Genomic DNA, 24,715 nt, shown 5'->3' with positions numbered 1-24,715 from the left:
GCTGTGTGTGTGTTCATGATAAAGGTCGTTGGCCATGCGGCCGACGTTGAAGTCGCGCGACAACAGCAGCAACAACATTGTAGTCAGAGGAGTGAGCATAGCAGAGCATAAATAGAGGGACAGAGAGGCAGAGATGAGCAACACGGCGACGTATTTAGCCTAAGGGCATGAAATGTATTGCAGGTTTCTGATACCCACTTTTGCTGGAAGGTATGATGAGTTTGAAACAGCTCTTGGTAGCTCTTTAACTTATTTTGATGGATCGATCTGAATGAAATACGCTAATTGCTGCAGATCGATCTTCCATTGAAAATAACGTGCGAATAATAAGATAATATAATAAGATCTACAGGGTATCAATAGATTTGGCATTCTCCATTGCTGATGTTTCTGTGATGCCTTTGTTGTTTCTTCTGCTTTTGTTGGCTTTGCTATGCCTGGTTCTTTGGGGCTATGTTTAGGCCTTTGCCGTCGACTGAAAAACACGTTCTGTGCACCGCACCACAGTCTCAACACAAAATAGACAAAGAGCTCCAACAAACCCACAAACATACAGAGGCACAGAGTAGAAGAGAGAGAGAGAGAGAGAGAGAGAGAGAGAGAGAGAGAGAGAGAGAGAGAGAGAGAGAGAGAGACAGAGAAAGAGTTAGTTTTGTGTGTGGGTGTGTGGTGGCCATACCTTTAAGGCCGCTTGTGTCTCTTGTGTTTAAGAGTAGAGGAGGGAAAGGGCCGCTGCAGTGTCAGTGACAAGTTAGTGGGCTTTAAAAACGAAGAATATATGAGAGGAGGGCCATTACCAGGGTAAAGCTCATAAAAGTCTGCTAATAAATTGATGGGCACGGGCTTGAATGAGCCCAAGGGGTGACGATAAAGCGAAGAATAGCCTTAATGAAATGAATTCAAATGAAATATGGTTAAATTATATACAGATTTATAAATCCTAAGGTAAAATAGTGTTTCCTGTTTGAAAATTGAACATTTTAAGTCCTTAAAATGGCTGCAATTCCTATGAAAACTGTAGGAATTCCTGGAAATTAAATCACATTTTACCTTAAACAATAAACACGTGTTCTATCATATCTATTTCCACTTGTATCATCATTTGGCGGCCCCTACTTTATCTAATTGGAGCACCCTTGATACCCAATTATCACTCAAACTTATCTGTGTGCACACAAGTTCCATAAATGACAGAACATTTGGTAGCTTAAATTAGACAGTAGAATTGATTTGAGACCTTCACAAATAACTAGTTGTCAGGGTTCCCAGGGCCACACTACTGTCAGTCTGTCCGTGTGTCCGAACTCTGACGATTACCTAATTCAAGCGCAAAAAAAACTTCTAACGAGCCGAAGTTAATAACCAAATTGCGAGGTCTAAAATTAGTTGCAAGTTCAAAGCTAAAGTTAAGCCATGCTTTAGGGCACAAACGAATACGAACACGAATAAAGTTCAAAGCTAAAATTAATGATGCCTTCAAATATGTTAATTTTGCGTCGTGTACGTGCTTGTTCCACAATCATTGACCTTTTCTGTACCTGTAAATGTTACTCATAATCTCTAGATTTATTTGGATGGAGGAGGCTTTTGCGACAGCAACACAAAAAAGGCGAAATTGCATTGCATAATACTGTCGTCGGTAGTGCGACATCTAGAGACAAGTAGAACTCGTTGCTTATTTCCTTATTTAATGTGACACTTGTTGGCGTTGCATTGAAATTGAGAAGAAACACACCCTGCCTTCCCCTCGTTTTCTCTCCAGCTCTTTCAACTCAATGAAAAATGAACACCTGCCTTGTGTTTGTGTTGTGTGTTGCGTCTGGTCTGCTTTTTATTCGGGTCCCACTGTAGCTGTAGCTGTAGTTTTGTTGTGTGGCGTACGTGACTCTGGCACTCGATGCAGTTATGCTGCTATTACGTCGTCTATGCACTCACCAAGCAGACACATCAGCAAACACATACAGACACGCACTAACGAACACCTGTCACACATACACACACATTCCAATCTCTCTCTCACTCTCTTGAGAGCTGACAAACACAACTAGTAGGAATTTTTGGAGTTACGACAATAAGAATACCTGTTATGCAGCTCCTTCGTGTGAAATACAATATAGAATTATCCCAAGCAAAACTTTCAAAATAATTCAAACAATAAAATTGTATTGGTATAAAACATTTGATATGCAATATAATTACCCACGGCTGTGCTTCTTTCTGTTTTTACTTTGAGCCATGTGGAGTTCTGGCATATGCTCTCTTACTTTACATTTTAGAGGGTATATACCCTGTAAAACTCGCTCTAATGCCGCTAGCTATCAACGCATCATCAGCCTCTATATAGGTGTCTCGCTTACACTCCAAGCCATTAGGCAGCGGCCATCAGCCGCAGCTGCTGCGGCGGTTCTCTGTTGTTGCTGTTTCAGTTACCAATTGTTCCACTGTCTGCCCCCCTCCCAGTTAATCCCGTCTCTCTCTTTCTTCAACTTCTAATGCTGCGTCACGTTTGTGGTATTAAAATGTTTTAAATTCTGATTGGGAATGTGGAGAGTGAGCGTGCGAGATAGATAGAGAGAGAGAGCGAGAAGGCAATGTGGTGCTGCCAACTGTTTTTTCTGTTTCTCTCGTATTGCCTGTGCGTGCGGTGCGAGCGCGCTGTTGCCATATTTCACGCAGCAGCCGCCGAAATACAGAGCTTCAATTAAACAGGTTTTCTTTGTTGAGAGAGTGAGAAAGAGGGAGGTAGAAGAGAGACATGGCTAAGAAATGCTCATGATCGTAATGATATCCAGCCAGCTCGTCGTCTCCCCTCTTCCTCCAATCTCTCTCCCTCCCATATTTTCTATCTTCTCGTATTTCCTTTGTTGTTTCCACTTGTCTGTCTCTGTTTTTTCGTCTTTCTTTAATTGTTAAAAATGTTCACTGACCTTTGCTGAAAATACCAGTTTTTTGTTTTAATTTTTGTACTTTTTGCCAGTACCAGTACCAGTACCAGTAGGTTGTTTATTCAGATTGGTTCAGATTGGTTCAGATTGGTCACATGGTTTTTTCGGCATATTTTACTGTTTTGCGCGTATAATTTTGTTAAAGGGGGGAAATGGAATGACCTTCAACTTGATTTTTATTTAATTTCAGTTCAATGAACTTAAAACTGTCAACATACGCATTCTCTCTGGCGCATTCGCATGAGGTTCATTTCCATATTACCTTTTTCTGTTTGTTTTTACTGTTTTCGTATTCCCCCTACGTGCTCTCAGTTGTAAAAAATGCACTCAAAAATCTATTTATAAATTATAAATTTATAAATAAATAAAGTTTTTCTTTGTTCTTTTTTGTTGTGATATAAATATTAAATATGCAAATGGACTTATTCGTATATTTTGGGCTAGAAAAAAGTGAATCAGAGACTGAGGTGGAAGAAAGGTTGACAAATTTAATTTCTTGGTAAAAATGCATGGCATTTGCATGATTCATAGTGAAATGTTGATATTTGATCAACCAAAAATTGATTGGGTTCTGTGAGCCATGTTGCCAAATTTCACATGGCCAGTGAATTGTGGGCTTTAAATTCTTTAAAGCTAAATCTAAATGCAAATTTTTCTTAGTCTATTTATTATTTGTGATATTTCAACTTTAATAAAATCCCATGCTTAATATTAATTGTTGGAAACAGACCTCAAGTAAATGTCTTTGGGAATGATTAATTTCAAAATGTTGTCATACATATGTATTTCTGGTTTTCTTGCCCAAACGTTGCTAAATTTCGCGCCATAACTGTAAATATATTGTGCAGTTTTCACTTACTTTAAGCTCTTTTTGTTTGTTTTTTTGCCCGACTCCACTCTCTGCTTTTCTTTCCACTATCTACCGCCTTCCTGTCCTCAATTGTAACATAAATTTCTTTTGCCACAAAACAACAAATTTTTTTCAATTTAAATTTTTTACCATATTTCATCTGGCATTCCATGTTCGCAGGCGAAAGAGGCAAATCTCTTTCTCTCTCTATAACCTTACAAGAGCCTCTCTTTAGCATCCCAAAAGGCTGAACCCTCCAGCACCCACAGCGCCAGCCTCCTCTTTAACCCCCGTATAATTTTTTCTATATTTATTTTATGGATTTTTTGAACAATAGATTTTGTTACATGTTTCAAGTGCGCGACTTCTCTTGCTTTCCAGTCCAACGCCCGACAAACCATCGAAAACTCAAACCCAAAATCCTAAGCCCAGAACCCAAGTACCCGGAACCCAGAACCCCGTAAGGACGACTCACCCGTAACCCCCTTCCGGACGCCGCCTTCCAATAAAGTTAGACAGATTTTATTACAGCAGGATTGCTACTTACCCGGAAATGTTTGCTACAACACCCACCCACCCTTTCCACACCAGCCATGCCACACATACCAGAGAAAGAGAGCATGCACCTTTACCATCCATCCCCCTGGGGAAGCTCTAGAGCAAGAGCCTAGTCTGCGCTGGCTGACAACCCTTGTGGCAGGTTCTTCTTGTTGCATTTTTCACCCTCTCTCCTTCTCGCTCTCTCCCACTCGGGGAATACTAAACCTCAATCGTCCTTCCATCTATAGTTTTATTCTTCCCCTCAACCTGTGCCGAAGGAGAGGATGTTTCAATTTCTATTTTGTTTTTTTGCTTTTGTACTCTAAACGAAGTTTTTCTCCGTCCTGCTTTTTGTTCCTCTGTGCAAGTGACAGAGCAACCCTGTCTTTTGATTGGATGAAAATTGGCAACATCGCAGCGCAGTATTGGGATGTTCTGTATGGTTCATTCCTCCTTCAATTCGTTTCCTTTTTCATACTGTTGTCGCGGTACTTTTTGATTTGTTTTCCGTCTTTTTCACTCTTTGTTTTCATTTTGGCGTAGGTTCGCTTCGTTCTACATTATTATTTTTCTTTTAAGTCTGTAATTTAGCACAGGCCAAGCTTTTCTTTTTATTTATTTAAGGCATTCTTTTCGCCATTTCCTTTGAGCTATTGTCGGAGGGACAAAAGAAACTCTTTGTATTTTCAACATGTTTTAGTAATGTTATTTGTGGGGGGTCCAATGGTCGGTCGTTGGGTTTCGCTTTGGGGATTGGTTTTTGGCTGATTGTGTTGTATTCGCTTTGTGTTTTGTGCTCTGTGTGTTACGTGACCATTGGCACGTAATATACAGTGAAACCAGGGTAACAAAAAGAATATCGAATGAGCTGTCGAAAAAGAGAAGATTGAATTAGGGACTGAGAGTGAGAGAGTCCGAGAGTGCAATCAGAGAAAAGAAGGATGATTAGGGAGTGGAACTAAAATGGAAACAGATATGGAAACAAATATTGGATTGAATAGGTTAAGATGCACTAAAAAACTACATTTTAGTATCTATAAATAGAAGACCCAGTTGGCAAAAAAATAAGAAGAAAGACCTGGCAATTATAAATGTTTTTCAATATTTTCCCTGTGATTCATCATGTATCCAGAATCCCTTGCTTGAACTTATACTCAGCTGATGCCCAACTAATTTCTCAATCCCCTTTCAACCCCCTGAAGCAAATTAGTAGATGATTTTTCAATTATCAGACGCATCATTCTTTACGTTATTTCTCCTTCCATTGCTCCTGGCATTCTATGCCACAACCTTTTTTCTGTATTTCTACCTATTTCTTCCTGCTTCCCCGCAATTACTTGTGTCTCGCCTACGCATTTTAATTGAACATCTTGCTTTATAGCTAGAGCTGTCTGCACCCCACAATTTCTAACAATTCGAAGCCTTCAGGGCGTTGGAGTTTTAATTACTGACCCATTTTTCACTATGGCACTCTTTCACTTCCCTTTGCAGTCCACACAAAGCATTCGCACTGTTGCCGCACTTTACACACACAATGAAGATGCACTGTTGCCGCATTTCACTGCTCGCTTTAATGTTAAAGTGCAAACAGTGCACTAAAATTGCAGTCAATGTAAAGGGAAACACAAAAAAACATATAAAAGTTGGATTATTCCATGCGTTATACATACTTACATATTTATATGTGTGTTATGTGTTATATGTTTCGCGTTAGTGCTTGTAATTATGCAAATTTACATAAACATAACCTACTAACTAACGAACGCACGCAATTGAAACTAAAATGCAAGGCAGCAGGCGGCGACCTGCCTCTCTCTTTTTCTCTTTTGCATCTCTCCTTCTCTCACAGAATATAGTTGACCTCGTTTTTTGTTGGGTGGAAAGTGGTGGGGTGGTTGAAAACGGTCGAAACGGGGGAAAATGGGGGGATTGTGCACACAATTTTACTGCAATTTTTGTTTTGGTTTTTTTGATATACCCCTTTACAGATAGGGTATTACGTTTGTGCGAATGAAGGATGTTTATCCAGATGGAATATTTGGGATCCTACAGGATGTTCTTAGTTCAGAATATAAAACTTAGGCTATGCCTGCAGTTGTAATACAACTTACGTATCTTCATGGGTATCAACAAGTTCGATACATTTATTCGCTCATTCTTTTGCATTAACGGGATACATAAAGAGAGAGGGATAGTGGTGAGAGAGGTGCGGTTGAGGTGCCTGTCGGTCTGTAGCTGTAGCTCTGTTATTGTGCCTCTCCTCTGCTTGCCACTCCTCTGCTGCACTCATTTTGCATGCATGCATTCTGTTGGCTTTTATTATGATTTTTTTCTGTGGCCTGGCAACTCTGTCGCTGTTTTGGTTTTGGCAAGTGGGCGGGACATGGGTTGCCCTACTTTCGGTTTTCGCTTGCAGTCGCACTCTCTTCGTCTCTCTCTTTCACCGGCTTTTGTTTTGTTTTGTTTTTCGCCTTTTGTGCGAAATTGCGGCAGGTGGAAAAGCACTTTTCATTGCTATTTTCCACCCATTGCATTTCACAAAGTAAGAGAGAGAGAGAGAGGCAGAAATAACAGCCATCATTCAGTAAATGCATTTTCTTGACAGGCTCCAACCAACCCCCACCTGCCACTTATTTTCATTCATTCAGCACTTTCTCTCTGGATTCCCATTTGAAGCCTCCCTCGATCTCTTGGTTATTCTCTTGTTTTGTAGATTTCTTCTGTCGTGTGTCTTCTGCTTATTTTTTCCCATTTTCAGAGTGTACTCCTGACTGCCCATGTCCTGTGTCTTTCAACAACATTCTTCTATCCATTGCTTTTCTTTATCGTTTTTAACATGCTCTGCCCTGCTGCTCATTCATTCACTTCTCCCCTTTTTGCACTTCTACAAGTTAGAATTCTCGTTTCTTCGTAACATTCTCCTGTCTACTGTTCCTGCTTGCTTGAGATTCGATACGCTCTTTCCTTGAAGCATTATTTTTCCATTTTTTCCGCTTTCATCTTAGCATTTCATTCAAACTAACAAAAGGTAGACAGAAAGAGAAGGGGCAACACATTTTTCATGTTGCCTTTTTCCACGTCCTTGTGCTAAAAACAACAACAATCAAAGAGTGGGTGCGGGGCAGAATGATGAGTGCTTGAAGGCTTGGAAATGCTTGGAAAAAATCGATAAAGCAATTAATGCAAAAAAAGAGTGGCAGGCACCACTACCCCCGACCAGCAGGAGGAGAAGTGGAAACAGCAACCCTGTGGAATATACACATATGTATAAAAATAAACAAGATGATGACGTTGTTGATGACGAAGAATCAGAAACAGAAGCGGCAACGACTAGTCGTCTATGTTGAAATCTCCCCCCAACCCAACCACCACCGACAAACATTCTCATCAACAGCAGAAGCAGCACAAGTAGCAGTAGAACCACCCGCTCAACCTCCTGATACACCACACCCACAGAGAAGGCGAGGCTGTTCGCAGCAAGCAAAAAAAAAACCCACCCCACTCGCGCCACTTGGGTCCGCATACACACAACAACGTCTCTGTTGCGTTTTTTCTATACCCTTACCCTTGAAGAGAGAAAGGGTGCTTTAATTTTGACTGCAAGTTTGCTAATCAAAGAAAGAGTTATGTTATTCTAAACTGCAAAACAAACTGAAGCTCGATAAAATAAGATCAAGTCATAAGTCAGTAAAATAAGCTGAAAGCGAGAACTAGATCAGTAGCAAGCTATGTAAGCAGTTGATCGGTAAAGCAGTAAATGCACTTGTGCCTCAACAAACTGGTTCATCCAGCAGTTTTCAAAGTAAATCATCAAGCTCCAAGGGTATTTAAAACCTCGCTCAATTGGATTTAGTTTTCAATATTTTTTGCAGTGTGTTTTATTACTTTGGTCTCTCTCGCGTTTTTATTGCTTTTGGTTACTGCTTCTTCTGCTGCTTCTATTGCTTGTTCTTATTGTTATTGCAACCCTCGTGTTGCTATGCGGAATATTTATTCCTCCTGCGTACCATTAAAGAGCGAAAAGCTTTAATTCGGAGAGAGAGAGGGAGAAACCGGAGCGCATGTCTGCGCTTGACTTTAATATATTTTAATTCATTTTTTTCACTTGAATTTTTTTCCTGCCTCATGGCATGCCACTGGCACTTCCACTCTTCGATTGAGGGGCAGAACCTCAGTCAGAAACAGACGCGAACAAATTTCATTTTATGTTAAATTAATTATGAAAATTTATTGGTGGAAATCTTTATGGGAAATGGGGTAATTTATGATTTAAATGGGAACATTTATTAATTTAATTGGATGTTTTACGAATGGATGATTTGAGATTTAACGTAGAGCCTGTAATAAATATGGGACTTTTTGGTACTCCTTTAATTTTCTGTCGTTCTTGTTTATGCTCTAGACTCTAGAGATTTTGAAACCTCTTACATCCTTCCATATTTTATGCTGAAGAAATTTCATTTTCTACTGATTAAGGCAGATCCTTTAAGCTCACTTTGGGCATATATTTTTCGACTTTTCTCTCAACTATTATTGGAAAATATTTCCAAAAGTTTTTGGCAACAAAACCCAACACAACCAACCCTCACTCCCGAATATCTGTCAGAGGCCGCCTCCAGGCGTAAATTCCTTTGCTGTCCTTTTCCTAAAGGAAGCTGAAAATATTTATGAACGAAAATATCCTCGAAAATACTCGAAGCTTATCTTGCATTCCCTTTTGTTGTTTGCTGTCGTCCAGTCAGGATATTGATTGGGCGGATGCCGTTATTTAACAACAAAATCCCCGAACTGTCGGAAGTTTTCTCAATCCCCCTCCAAAGTCTCTCCGCTCTCTGTCGCTCTTTTCTATGTTGTGGAATTATTCAAACTTCTAGCTTCTGGCTACCTAAAACTGTTTTTGATGTGGGGCCAAATGACAAGCAAAAGGTCTAAAGGAAGAGGAAACTACAGTAAACGCTCTTTCAAGGAAACAGCTGGCGCTCAGAGAAACATTTTGAGTACTTTGCTATTTAAATTAAAGGGGAAACGCAGATAACCGACTGTGGGGCGCTGTTGCACGACGCGTGACCAGGAAATGCAAAGACGGGTAAAAAAGAGGTGTACTGAAAGAAAGACATAGGGATAGCGCTTGAAAAAAATTACCGTAAATTTCTAGTCCGCTCCTGTATAGTAAACTTCCTCCCTACCCTACACATGGCTGTGTACAGAAAGTCAGTACAAAAACCTGGCACCAGACCCATACACCACACCCCCTACGTACCTCCCCTCTTTGCTCCTACATGCCTTCCTACCTACCCGATTCCCCCCTAAAAGCAATCATCAACATCATCTTTCCACCTCCCGCTACGCCACCTTCGCAGCATCAGAACAGTTAGCGTCGCAGTCGGCGTCAACGTCTCACAGTTTTTATGCCTTTTGCCAACTTTTCAACAACTTTTTGCATATTTCAGGCCCCAACAGAGGCTAAGCCCGTTCGCCCGCAGAACCCCCTTTTTTTAACGGGATCCGCCCACATTACTGTATATTTGATAAGTTTTTGTAGAGTGGGCTGGGGCAGGCCACAGGCGTCGGTCATACGGAGACCCCACTTTTGCACCAGGCCTGTCGTTGGTCTCTGCGTCGCAGTTTATGTGGCAGCCCCCCACAGCCATTACTTTCCCTTCGGCCTGCACAGTCAGTGTCCTCTGGCACTGCCACCACCACTTTCCCTTCTCCCTTTGCTCTGCCTCCCAACATAGTTTTTGCTTTTTACATAGTTATAATTCGTCATCATCATCATCGTCATCTGGTGGTTCTGCTCTGCTACTGCTTTGACACCTCCTGCTTCTGTTTTTACTGTTTTGGCTCTTATACTGTGCTACTCTTCTCTCAGTTCTTCTATGCTTGCACTGCTTGTGCACTGCTTTATTAGTGGAGGCTTTTCGGATTCTGCTTCTCTTCTGTGCTTCCGCTGCCTCTGTTCCTATTTATTCGTTCGTTGTTTTTGATTTGCCATTTTCTGCACATTTCTCCGAACGTTCGCATTAAGGGGGATTGTATGCATGTACACACTCCTGCAGATGCCTTCCATGTTAAACAAAGGAAAAACTCTCCTCAAAGTGACTTTCCTTGACGTGGTAGCAGAGGCAGAAACAGCCACCGACTGAACTGTCGTTCCAATTGCTGACAGAGGCAGAGGTAGCACACGTCCTCCCGCACTTCCTGTTTTTAAGCTTTAAAAGCGTTTAACCTTTAAAGCACTTTTCTCAGCAGCAGAAAATGTTTTCTGCTTTTTCTGTGCCATGCTTTGAAGTGAAAAGTTTCTTATATCGTTCATTTGCGATAATTTAAAATCGATTACACGTTTTTTTTGCCATCTCTCTGGTTTCTGGATTGTTCCTCTAATTTGTGCTTTTCTTTTGAACTTTTGGGTTTTAGGTTTTACTTCACCTTTTCAGCAAACAAACTTTTTCTTTTGGTTTGGGATCTTCTTCAACAGAAGCTCCTCCTTGTGAGTGTTTTTTTTTTTTTGTTGAAACCTATTTGTGGAGCTTTATTTGCTGCTTTTTTGTGTGCATTTTAAATTTGGAGGTAAATTTTTGGGCGTGAAAATGTGTGCCTTAAAATGCGTCAAAAGTGTTTTGTGTCTGTATGTTTGTGGTGAATTTTGGCAACAATGCAATGAAGGGTTTTGGGGGTTTCTGAAGTTTCTTTTGTTTTACATTAAATATTCTCTTCAAAAGCGGTCTTTAAATTGTCTTAGAAGTCGATTCTTTTGGTCAAATATTCTATAAGATTTTAATGATATTTAATTGCATTGAATATGTACTTTTTTTCTTAATGCTTATCTCTCTCTGCTTTCGCTTTGTCTTCAACTCTTGCTCAAACAACATTTAAGTAAAATGTCTATAAAAAGCATCCGATAGCGTGACGGAACCTCTTGTGTCATTCGGTGCACTCCTTTATTACTCTCTATAAAGTGCCCATGCCATCAGTTCAATTTCAACAACTTCACCTACATGACATAAAAATCATCGATGGGTTTTTATCTTAATGTCTTATGAATTTAATTACAATGTTTTGGTCTGCCACAAAGGCAAGGCATGTGGCATGAGGCAAATGTCTTGCACATGTTTTTTTTTTCACATACTCAAAACACAACATCCCTTATCGGCGGATCCCGGGCTCCTTCATTCAGCTGGCAGCTGCTGTTTCTTCACAAAACCGCAGGACGATTGATGGATGACCTTCCGTTCGTTCATGGGATCCCCAGAAAGGGGAGCTTCTTCGTGGCTTGATCTGTGGCACGTACCACAATACAGACACCAGGGAAGCATGTACTCTTGTCCTTTGTCTTTCTTTTTGTGAACTGGACTCTCCTTCCTGTTGTGGCATGGCAGGTGTTTGACTTGCAGCCGCCGCCTGTTTGATCGAAAAACTATACAGAAAAGACTTTCCAGAATTTGTGGTTTCTGAATGTCACATGTTTGGCTTTGGCTCTACTTGTGAACAAAAAAGAATTCATTTGTAAGTAGGTCAAATGTTTATTCCTATCTTATCGGTGGGATTTTTGTGTTGAGTTTGCCTTTGGCTCTTGTGGAGCAAACATTTAATGACAACGCCACACAGGTGGCGCTATATGTATATATACAATGCATGTATAAAGTCTAAAGAGATAGAGCCGGAGAAAAAGAGAGAACCCCACCCTTATCTGTTTGAAGTGGAAAATCCAATCAAAGCTTCGCATTCAAACGATTTATGTGGACGTGATTTTATGAAAAATATGGCCTCAGAATGTTTCATTTGAAATACTCGGTATACTAGCCTGTACGTATGTACATACATAAATAAGTGTGGTTACTTGTGTATGTACGTATGTATGTGCATGTACATATGTATGCATGTATGTATTTATATAAATTGATAATCACTGACCTCAATGCTTATTGAGGAGACACATCAGAACAACAACAACAACGCCATAGAAATAGAAGAAGACTTTGACCCCTGAATGCTAGAGAGCAGAGGCATCGCAGCACATCGATTATTCGCACTCCATGGGTGTAGCTCGTATTTCTGTGTGTCTGTGGAATGTTTGTCGAAACTGTGAAACCTTTGAAATTATAGCGTTTGCTTAAAGTTGATATTTTTTGGACGAAAGTTCAAATAAATGCCTTGTATGGTTGATTTTTAAAAACCACAATTATTTGTAATTCCCCATTTACAGCTGCATAATAATATCAATAATATCAAGAAAATGTACCACTCTTATTTAAACACTTAATTATGTGGATAAAATATTTCAGAACTTCAGAAATATTTATAGGGGTGCATATTCTCAGAAATGTTTGCACAAAAATGTCTAGAAATTCCACAGAGGCAGCTGTTTAAACTGTATTTTTATGAATAAGCAGTGGCTTCCCAACTGTGGACATTCTCCTAAAACTGTCGCGATCACCCAGTTCACATGCAACTGTATAGATATTTTCACACCCGGAAATAAACACTATGATTGTTGAATTTTAGAAAATAAACTTTAGGAATGGGTGTAAAATCCTTCGCGCTAAATTGCAAAATAAACAAAATTTCAAATACAGTGGGATCTCGGAAAAAATAAATGTTTCCAAAGATGCAAAGTACAAACGCTTAGAACTAGAAAAAAAGCTCAGTAATATGCAGAAATTAAATTATCTAATTAATTATCTCCTTTATCGCAAACGCTAAAGTACTGAAATCACTTCGAACGATCACTGTAGCGTTTCGAAAATTCATTGAGCAATCTAGCACTCACAACGATAATAATTAACGAGAAATCAAAGCGTAAACTAAAATAACCTTCGGTCAGGCAACAACAATAGCAAACAAAAGCAACAAAAAAAAGCTAACAAAAACAATGACACGTTCACACGTGACCCTGAAAGCAGGGAAAATATTGTACTAAATGCAAATGCAAAAGCAAAAGAAAAAAGACAAATGGAAAACAAATAAAATGCTAAGTAAATGAATTTGAAGTTAAATATAGAAATAATTTTAAAAGTTAGGATGAGGAAACGAGAGAGAAAATTCGTAAAACATTAAACATTTTTAACAGAAAAACTAGATAATAGGCGGAGGGAGGGAGCGAACCAAAGCAAACACAGTGGTAGACGCAGGGATAGAGGGCAGCCGTTAGCTAACAGAGAGAGTATTGCAGAGAGAGAGAGAGAGAGAGAGCAGTGGACGGGTTCCCTGTTAAACCGCATAATTCACTAATTTCTTAATTGCCGTCACAATTTGCTGACCTTGACACACTATGCAAAAAGCACATCAGTGAAAATAGAGATAGAGAGAGCGAATGGAGTGTTGATGAGAGAGCCGCAAATAAAAACATATACAAAATAATAATAAAACTAGTTCTCTCTCATTCTACCTCTCTCTCACTGCCCCATCATTTGAGTATGTGTACATTTAGAACGGTTATGCTCGCATTTTTATGGGCAATTTATTTTTATTATTTCAGTTTTGTGGATATCAAAATAGAGAGAGAGAGAGAGCGAGCAGCAGCAGCAAAACCAAGGCAGACAGCGTGGCACAGGCAACAGTCATAAAAATAAAAAGGAAAACCAAAAATAAAAACAAATACAAAAAAACAATATAGAAAATAAGCTTCATGTGTCGAAGCTGCTGGTACCCTAGCAGATCTAATGTGTCTGAGGTGGCTTCAAGATATACTAGTCAAACGATTTGGATAAAGGTTTGGATAATAAATATACAGAAATTAATTTGTGGACCCCGATCATAAATCTATATAGATTCAATATGGAGGATTCGGACTCATATTCTGCATGGACATTTAGTCAAAATTATCATACCCTTTTCTGCAAAGGGTATTCCAAAAAAATAGTACAAATAAATAGAGGTTTTGCGTGGGCGTTGCCTACTCAGTGCCTAGAGTCGCGTGTAGATGATATAAGCAGTGGGGAGGAGAAGGAGGAGACGAGAACGAGGAGAGCAAAGCAAAAGGAAATGAAGAAGGCTGCGGAATGACAGAAGAGGAGAGCAGAGCAGTCACGGCATGTGTGTAGGCCTTTTTAAGTTGATTAAAATCGCATTCTGCCGATGGCAATGCATCCCTCACTCGCGTCTTCCTCTGCCACTGCTCCCTCACACCACTGCTCCACCATAATTGTGTCACTTGATGGCAACTCTGGTGCAAGTGTGTGCAAAAGGGGTTGAGGTAGAGACAATGAGAGAGGGTGAAATGTGTGTCAAGCCTCCAAGGGGCAAACATGTCGAGAAAACAATATCGAAATGATAGATATAAGATAGATAATAGATAAAAGTGGAGCAAAGCGTTTGTCTTAAAATGATAGAAGAATCCCATTTATGGTGTTGGATGTAGAAGAGATATCGGAGAAGGATATTGAAAGTCGATACTTTGATTGATTTAATGAAACTCAACACTAGCAATACCTACATATTGCATGACGAATTTGACCTCATTTGATTATTAATTGGTGCAAACATTTTACTGCCACAATTTGCAATGATTGTTGCATTTTCCACTGACTGTTGCCAGTCCCGCGTAAACGTTGAGTGGTCACAGAAATGATAGACAGGGGCAGCCACATCTCATACAAAAATTAAAATTATAATTGATTTCAACATCCTTAAAACACTGATTTATTGCTAATATTAGCTGGGCATGGCCTATCTCTATCTCTGCCAACTCCCATCCATCCCATCTCTCATCTTTATCCATCTCCTGTATCCCATTTATTTTTCTTGCGTATGCGTAATTTCTACCAAGTACAGACACAACAAAAGTCGTTTTTTGTCGTAGACATGTTTTGTGTATGGAGCTGCCTCAGCCGCTGTCTGATGATTTTCAATGGATTTTTCGTTAGAAATATTCGAGAGATAGACACACACACACAAACGGCAGGAAATGGGTATGGGATCCCCCCTCTGGCTAGACAGCAGCCTGGTGCCAAAAGGATATACATATTTTTGGGAACAAAATGAGTGCCAGGACGACGCAGGACCTTTGTCGTCTGTTGTCTGGGGGTTCTGTGCCGTAATGGAACATGACTTTGACTTTTTGATTTTCGGCTCGTTACAAGCACTCGACAATTTACGGTTATGACCACAAATTATTGCCAAATATTCGTCGACTAATGTTGTTGCCATTGCTGTGGGGTTCAATGTCTGATAAATGGGTTTGGCCATGGCCCTGGCGTCTGGCCCTTTATGGAATGCGGTGTTGTCAAATGTGTACGGTATGCCCAGAGGCGATGTCTGGCTGCCGCCAATTAGCCACAACACATTGTAAATGGCTCACAGGATATTTTATAGAAGTAGGAGAGACAATATTCGCATCTTTGAAAAGGGAGGTGTAGTGGCCATTTAATAGGAACGTTCGAATGGAGGGTAACATTTAGGCTTTTAAGTAATGGGTCTCCACAGGAGCATAAAAGCACAAGAATACAAGGCTTAAGTGAAAATATCAAAAGATCGAGGGGCGCCGTTGTTAACTGCTGTATACTTCATGGAGAAACTTTTCTTTTTATTAATTTCAATCTCAGAAGCATAATAAATGCTTCAACCTCTTGAAGAACCATCCCACATTCAATAAAACTTTGTCTCTCCTCTGGGAAAACCTTTGGCTTTAATAACTTTCTCTCTACTGTAAAATCCTTCCACATATTCTATGCCGCCGACAGACACATTGTGCCTCCCCTTTCAGTGCCACACGTCGCATGGACGAACATAACCCTTAAATTGCGAAATGAACAAGAACATGCGTCGTTCTTAAATGCTTAAAATAAAATTCATTCATTACCCGGAATATTGATTAACAATAAATGTTGTGTGGATGTGGCTGATGTTGTGCTTGTGGTCCCGTTGACCGGCGAAATGTGTTTACATATTCTTCGTATGTATGCATATGTATGTATGTATGTATTTATGTACAAAAATATGTATATGGGGGTGTGGCAGCAGCAGCTATGACAACCTCCTGGTGGGGCATACATAGCTTTTGTCTGCTGTCATAGCGCTGTACATAGGACAGCATACACACACATATACAGGATACAGATATCCAAATGTCGAGAGTCGGTTGCGCCAAAGAGTAAGAGAGAGAGGGAGAATGGAGGCAGGCAGACACACGACACAGGACAGACGAAGTTCGGGGGAGATTTGATGCGTGCACGTGCATGCATAAACAAGAATGATAGGGCACATAACGGTACATACACCAATATGCGTCATATCCACTGTACATGTGAGAGAGGGGAGCGAGAGCAAGAGAAGAGGGCGATGGAGTTGGAGAGGAGAGTGTGGAAGAGCATGTGTTTTAAAGCATATTATGTGCAAGTTAGGCTACTGCCACTGCAGTTTTGTTGTAGTGTTGCCAAACAGTCAGATGAAAGGAAGAGAAAGCGAGAGAGAGAGAGGAAGGAAGAGAGATCGGAGTGAATTGGGGGTTTGTGTGTTGAAAACCCATTCAATTTAATGCGGCGCTTGTGTCTAGCCAAACATTTTAATGCTAGACTTAGCTCTCACTCGCACCTAATAAACATTTATACCCTCACTATCAATATTTATTGAAGCTTTAAAGCTCTTTCCATTTTAAGTGCTATTTTTCAATAAGCTTTAATTCGAAAATGGCCTGCGTCTCATTTCTCATTGAAATTTCTTTAATGTTAACGCAACCAGCAGGGGGTGGATATTGATTTTTCTGTGACTTGCCGTCACCCTCTATTCCCTAACCGCCTCATAGAGGGTTTCAATTGAATGAAAGCTGTCGTCAACGTTGTTTTATGCTAATGAAGTCACATTGTGTGTCGTCGGTGTCGTCGCCGTCGTCTACACGCCCACCAAAAAAAATGTAGCCTGCAAAATAATGGAATCACATTAAAATACAGTACGAAAAAAATAAATAAATATTTAAAAGAAGATGGCAAAGGCAATGCGCTGAAACGTGCCTCGAATTTCTAATTAGCATATTAAACAGCTAAAAATATTAAAAAACATCATGAAAGTCACCCTCCTGTGGCAAAAATATAGATGTCAAGAAGAGGTGTTGCATATCAATGTAGTAGGAATATGTCTCGGGTAGCAAAATCTCGAGAGTGTGGGAATACTTTCAAGATAATTTTCTCAGTAAAAATGTTGTAGAGAAGCTTTAAGACCGAACTGAAAATGAAATGAAAGCCAGTGTTGAATAACTATCTGCGCTGTGGGATACTCAGAGTGTAATTTAATAATGTATGCAGCGAAGGAGTTCTTCTAGCCATGGATCTAGTCTTGTTGGGAATTATACATAATTGAGATTATGTGGTAAATAACGAATAAGAGAAAACAAATTGTCTTTGTTGGAGAAATAAACCATAATTTATGCTAGTTCTTTTATTTACAATATTCCTTCAAAAATATATAAGCTATCCCAAAATGATTTATCATTAAACAGTTACCATATTGATAAATTTTTACTTATGATACTTTACTCTACACATCATAAATTCGCATCATCTGAGTAAATCCATTTCTAGAAATGAAGGATACATTTTCTTTAGTATTTTTGTAACATATCTCATACCATCCATAAAATGTCCATTTTATAGTTTTATTTATTAATTTTTGATTATCACATATCACCGAACCTTCTTTACTTATTATTTATCATTATTCTCTGTCTTTTCTTCCATTTTTCTCTTTGTACAGACTCGAAAATAATACATTTTGTACATACACAAAAAACAAAAGTTTACCAAAACTAAAGACGAAGGCGCTTTTGCAACATGCCTAACAACGATAAATGTCAAACCATGCGTGCTCTGGAACGCAGTGGAATAAAATCAAGGAACAGTTGGAATGCCAGCAGCGATTTGTAAATGCGAATAAGGTGGAGGAATTTCCCCAAGAAAACCTATAGATGAAAATGTTGCTGAACATTGAGGAAAATGCATCGTTTTCTTAGCATTCAGCAAAATATTAAATTACGCAACTATCATCAGTTACTTTTGTATTTTGGGGCATTACCAACACTGGCTGCCACTGCTGCTGGAGGAGGAGGAACGAAGAAGAGAACGGGAAGAGGAAGTCGAAGAGGAAGGATAGCAGAAGGAGCAAGAAGAGTTGGAAGGAAACAGCAGCAGGAGAAGCAGCATCTTAAAAGAACATACATAACGTAACAATAAACGTAACGCAACGTAACGTTACGTGACGAGAAATATAAAGGAGAGAAGAGTATAAATAATAACTATTATTAGCCCAATATATACATTAATAAACCCAACGCTGCCACTGTTCCTAAGACAAACAAAAAAACCAACCACTAAAAACCAGAAGAAACATAAACCATAAAACGTAGCCGTAGTCCTTAAACGTAACCCATAAACGTAAACGTAAAAGTAAACGCAAACGTCTCCACATACGACACTCGACACCAGAATCCTATCTAAATCCTACGCCAATTTTTTGATCATCATCAAAAATCATTAACCATCAAGAATACAACACTGACTAGTGTTTACCAACACTACCGCCCACCACACCTGCGATCATCAAACCTCCCTTGCCACAAAACGGCTGTGGCAAACAAGGGAGGCGACGCAAACGAAGAATATGGCAACACCGCAAGTCAAGGACTTGGTGTTGCGTTCGCCCTCTGGCTCCTCGGAAACGATTGCCTATGCCTGGCCCTTGCAGATTGGTCATGGACAGGATAAGCATGACAATGGCATCGATATCATTGATACCATTAAGTTCGTTTGCGATGATCTGCCATCGATACAATCGGCCTTCGAGGAGATCAATCTCAATCAAATTGACACTGCCTGCTATAAGACTATGACAAATCTTGTCGATCGCTTTAACAAGGCTGTCGACAGTATTGTTGCATTGGTAAGTATCCATACCGTTGATATATCTATGCTTAAGATCCCTATTATATGGTTTTCCTTCCCGTTCTTTTCTATAGGAAAAAGGAACGTCACTGCCCGCCGAGCGATTGAATAAGTTCGCTCACCCTAGCCTTCTAAGACACATTTTGCAATTAGTTTATAATGCTGCCGTTCTCGATCCGGATAAACTCAATCAGTACGAGCCCTTCTCCCCGGAGGTCTATGGCGAGACATCATACGAGCTGGTACAACAGATGCTCAAGCATGTCACCGTCGGCAGGGAGGATACGTTCATTGATCTCGGTTCCGGTGTGGGACAAGTCGTACTCCAAATGGCCGGATCCTTCCCACTGAAGACATGCATTGGCATCGAAAAGGCTGATACACCCGCACGCTATGCCGAGCGAATGGATTTGTTCTTTCGCCAGCATATGGGTTGGTTTGGCAAACGCTATTGCGAGTACAAGCTGATCAAGGGGGATTTCCTGGTGGATGAACATCGCGAGAATATCACCTCTTCGACGCTGGTTTTTGTGAATAATTTTGCCTTTGGCCCGACGGTCGATCACCAGCTGAAGGAGCGCTTTGCGGATCTGCGCGATGGTGCCAGGGTTGTGTCCTCCAAATCGTTCTGTCCTTTGAATTTTCGGATCACCGATAGGTGAGTAATTCACCTGGGCTCAATGTACCTTTTTATTAATCTGTATTTGTTTTTTTATTGTAGAAACCTTTCGGATATTGGCACCATAATGCATGTGAGCGAAATACCGCCACTGAAGGGTTCTGTTTCATGGACCTGCAAGCCCGTTTCGTATTATTTGCATGTGATTGATCGCACCATATTGGAGCGATACTTTCAGCGTCTGAAAACCAAAGGAGGCAATGATCATCACGAGCATGTTGGTAAGTTGACAGAAGGAGCGAGTGCAGAAGGATTTACAAAGGATTGCGGAAACACAAACATTCAGAATCAGAATCGAGATAAACCACCAAAACAATCACAATCACAGTATTTTGAGTTTTGTTTAGTTGGTTTTTTATTTATTTTGTTCAATCAATCAATCACAATCAAAATCGTATCAATCTATCAATCACGAATTTGTATCAAATTATTTTGTAGCACAAAAATCGTACTAATTACGGCAATCGTTTAGGTTTTTCAGTTATTCAAGAAGACGCGTGGATGTTGCATAGATCTGGCTTTCAATCAATCAATCAATCAAATTAATATTGTAGTCATTTCTCAATCACGGATCAGTTTGTTATTTTAATCAATCCAGTTCAACGTTTCAGTTTGGGTTTCAACCATAAAGCAGTCACAACAATTGCACAACCGTTGCACAATTCAATCAATCAATGATAATCTTAATCAAAAGCTTCAATCCCAAAATCGTTTTAATTTTCTATTTATTCAAACACTTAAAATTTAGCTGTTTGACAAGATCAATCATGGAAATGTGTCTAAATCCTAGATAAATCCTCTTACAATCAATTAAGAATCATACATTTCGCTTTTATTAGCAACCAAATTTCACCGTTCAATCATGATGTACTAACCATTTTATCTCTTTCTGTCTTCAGGTACCGTTCGCACCACACGTGATCGAGCCAAGCGTGAGGCAAACATTGGACAGCAGCACAACAATCATCATCATCATAATAATAATCACAACAACAACCAAAACAACAACAACAATCAACAGCGGGAAAGAGAGCAATCGAGCGGACCGACCGGAGCGACCAACAATCAGCGCCATCAATCGCAGTCCCCAGCGAATGTTAGCGGCGGCGGAGTAGGAGGAGGAGCAGCTGCCACCGCAGCTGCTTCCAAGACACGCCAGCAGTTGCAGCAGCAACAACAGCAGCAGCAACAGCAGCAGAGGAGTCTCGACATGGAGAGCAGCACGGAAAGCGATGGCGAGGCAACGAATGGAAATGGTGGCAACACCACCACTGCCACAACGGCCACGTCCGTCTCGAATGGTGGCGGCGGTGGCAGTAGTGGACCCATGACTCGACGCCCGTGGTATGACTTTTCCAGCTCGAAAGGAAAGAGCTCGCAGTCGGATGATGAGGAGAACAACAACAGCAACAGCAATGGGGGCAACACAAGTGTCACGGGCGTGCGTCAGGCGCGTGCTGCAACGCAGAAAAAGCGGAAAAAGCTTACCCGAAAGGCTGCCATTGCCAGCAAGTCCGCTGCGGCGGCCCAGAGGGAAGCGGAGGCAGCAGCTGCTGCGGCTTTGGCCAGCAAGGAGTCGTCCTCCAAGGAGGATGCGCCGCGGGCCGCCAGCGCAGGGCCCGGACGCAAGGGACGCATGAAGAAGGGAGCCGGTGGCAGAGGCAGGAAGTCCCTCAAGATCGTGGGCTTGGATGCACTCCACAATCAGACGGTTCTCAGCACGACACAGGACACGGCGGCCAAGAAGTTGCCAGCCGCGCCGGGCACCGTCGATCAGCAGTTGACATCGCTGCTGACAGAGACAATGTCCCATCGAGAGCTGGACATACCAGCGGCACCGCAGGACACGCCCTACGGCCTGCAGATCCTGCTCGAGTGCCTGCGTTCGCAGTACATGTCCTTCATGGATGTGATGAAATCGAGCGCCTATCTGCCGCAGATCCAAAAGAACATTGCTCAGGAGCAGGAGCGCATGTCGCGGCTGAAGAACCGAGCGAGTCAGCTGGATAAACAGATCAAAGTCCTGATTGATGACAGTGTGGCGCTGCTCAAAGTGCGAATGAATGAGCTGGGCATCAATGTGAACTCGCCCAATGATTTGATTGCCCAAGCCAAGGAGATTGTGGGCAGGCACAAGGATCTGCAGCACACGGTCAGCAAAATGCGCAACGAAGTCACCTTTTACGAGGGCGAACAGAAGATGTTGCTAAGCAAACAGCTGAAAAACCTGCCGGAGTATCAGAAACTGTGCGGCAATGGGCCCATCAATGGAAAAGTGAAGCTGGAACTGCCATCGGAGTTCTCGGAGACGACAGCGCATGAGTTGGTGCTCAAGGAAATCGCAAATACCTTAAGCCAAAGGAAGAAACTGTATGCTCAAGTGTCCACCATTGAGCAGGAGACGACCGTGCTGCAGAAGAGCGCCGAGGACAGGAGCACAGCGGCCTCACTGCTGGCCCAAGGCACCAATATTAGTTTGGCCACCAGCAGCAGTAGCAACAGCAGCAGCAATGGCAGTTCCGCTGTTTCAGCGTCTTCAACCGCCTCAAATTCTGCATTGAATCCAACCCCACCCAAAGCCAACAGCGCGAAGAGCTCCCGACGCAGTCGCGAGCATCGCGTGCGGTCGCAGGAGTGGCCCGAGGTGCCCGAAGTGGGGAAGATTCAGGAGGAAAATCCCGAAGTTTTGGCTCTGAAAATTGTGGAAACTTGCCGGCAGATAGAGGCAGGAACGTTCCAAGCAAAGACTAGCGTGCCGCCGTATCAATTGAATGGCAAAAACAAGGAGCCGCACATGCCGCAAATGCCAGTTGGTGCCGCTTCGGCGAGCAATAAATCCGCACCAGGAGGAGCAGCAGGTGGACATCATTACAAGGATAGCACTTTGATGCCAGCACCAAAGCAACAGCAACAGCAGCAGCAACAACAGCAATTGCAAGTGCAGCAGTTACAGGGGGCACCTTCGATGCTACCCAAATGCGAACTTCCTGGCATGGGAATGGGAATGGGTTTGGGCTTGGGCATGGGCGGACTCTCTTCCGCTGCCATTTCTGCGGCATGCCGCAAGCAGGAGTCCCCGAAGGTGGCTAACTTTGAGGATCGTTTGAAGAGCATCATTACGACAGCGCTGAATGAGGATCAAGAGCAAAGAAGCAAGGCCATACCAGCCGAAATGCCGTCACAGCCATCTCCATCGCCGCTGCAGAGTCCCGTATCGAAGCGAAGCAAGCAGCATCACCAGCAGCAACAGCAGCAGCAGCAGCTGCCGCCTTCGAATCTACACAACGTTATTACGGTGTCCACCCAGGGATTGATGCATCTGAATGCAAATACAACCATTTCCCCCATCACGCCACCACTGCCGGGACCCGGAGCGGGGGCGACGGCCTCGACGGCACCACCACCGCCGCCAAATCTGCCCTACGGTGCATATGGTGGCAAGAGCACGCCCTCGGGCAAATATCAGGCATCAAAGGAGCAGTTCAACAAGTACAGCCCTGCCAGGCAGCATACACCATCCTCGGGTGCCGCCTCAGTGCCGCCGCCGCCACCGCCACAGGTGCCGGTCTCCTCCCACATGGCAGCGCTGTATGCGGCAGGACAGCCTACGGCACCGACTCCGGCGGATTTGGGCTACCAGCGACGACGCAGTTCTATGAGTGCCAGCAGCTATGAGCATTTCATAGTGCAACAGCAGCAGCAACAACAGCAGCATGCTTTGATGCTGGCCGCTGCCGCACATGTGGCACAGCGACAGAGAGTTGAGGAGCATCATCAGCAACAGCAACAGCAGCAGCAGCAGCAACATCGATTGCAGCAGCAACACCAACAGCAACAGCAGCATCTGCATCTTCATCACCATCACCATCAACATCATCCGCATTCGCATCCGCAAGAGTTCAAGGCCCCACCATCCGACAATCTGCTGCAGCGTTCGAGCAGTCGCGATCAGTTGGTGGAACCGCCGCCACAGCAGCAGCACATGGAGTTGCTGCCAAGAGCAAGTTCGGCCAACTCGGACTATGGGGCATACCGTGTGCGGCCACCCAGCCGACCGAGCTCGAACTCCTCGCAGCCGGACTACACGCAAGTGTCGCCAGCCAAGATGGCGCTGCGTCGCCATTTGTCGCAGGAGAAACTGAATCAGCATGTGACGCCACAGCCCACACCGCCACCGCAGGGTCCGTTGCCACAGCCGCCACCCACGGGCAAGACCATTGGGGATCTGGTGAATGGAGAGATTGAACGCACGCTGGAAATCTCCCATCAGACGATAATCAATGCAGCTGTCAACATGAGCACCAGTGGAACACAATTTATGGATAGAGCCTTTAACGAGCGGGCTACGTCCAATGAACGGCTGCTCATCAATCTGAACGCCCAGCGGCCAGAGCGAGTGCATGTGAGGCCACTGTCGGAGGAATCCCAAGAGGCGCATCCCACAAATTATGTGTCCAGCGGTGGGGCAGCAGCAGCACAAGCAGCAGCTGCTGGACAGGGCAGCAACAACAGCAATCTGGCGACCCTCGCACATGTGGCTTATGTTCAGAAGAGCGCACCGCAAAGTGGCGGTCGAACGGCGGCACCAGCAACACCCACGCCTGCACGTTCTGGCAGGGACTCGTATCAAACGGTGGCGCTGCCACGAGCGGAGATGAAGGGCTGCATTGAGGCGTACTTCCATGAGGAGCAAAAGACAAAGAATGTGGGCGGGGGAGGTGCAGGAGCAACAGCAGGAGGAGCGGCGGCATTAAGAGGACCCCGCTTGAATGGCGCCAATCCTCCATTGGAGGGTAAGTGTCCCAGAGAATCCTTTACAGAGATAGCTTTT

General features: G+C 42.6%; 1 protein-coding gene across 3 annotated transcripts in view; it reads left to right on the top strand.

The window, feature by feature from the left end:
* LOC117586714 (histone-lysine N-methyltransferase, H3 lysine-79 specific) overlaps positions 1-24,715 on the top strand; it is a 48,069-nt gene that overhangs the window by 18,394 nt on the left and 4,960 nt on the right. For all 3 annotated transcript variants that reach the window (XM_034276990.1, XM_034276991.1, XM_034276992.1), the window contains exons 3-6: positions 18,022-19,203; positions 19,280-19,863; positions 19,927-20,105; positions 20,784-24,677. In XM_034276990.1, the coding sequence (XP_034132881.1) occupies positions 18,925-19,203; positions 19,280-19,863; positions 19,927-20,105; positions 20,784-24,677 (4,936 nt within the window). In that variant the 5' untranslated portion in view covers positions 18,022-18,924. The remainder of the gene's footprint in view (positions 1-18,021; positions 19,204-19,279; positions 19,864-19,926; positions 20,106-20,783; positions 24,678-24,715) is intronic.

Source organism: Drosophila guanche, unplaced genomic scaffold (genome assembly GCF_900245975.1).
Source record: "Drosophila guanche unplaced genomic scaffold, DGUA_6, whole genome shotgun sequence".
Taxonomy (NCBI): Eukaryota; Metazoa; Arthropoda; class Insecta; order Diptera; family Drosophilidae; genus Drosophila; species Drosophila guanche.
The sequence above is the reverse complement of the archived record's forward strand: the minus strand, read 5'-3'. Positions and strand labels throughout refer to the sequence as shown.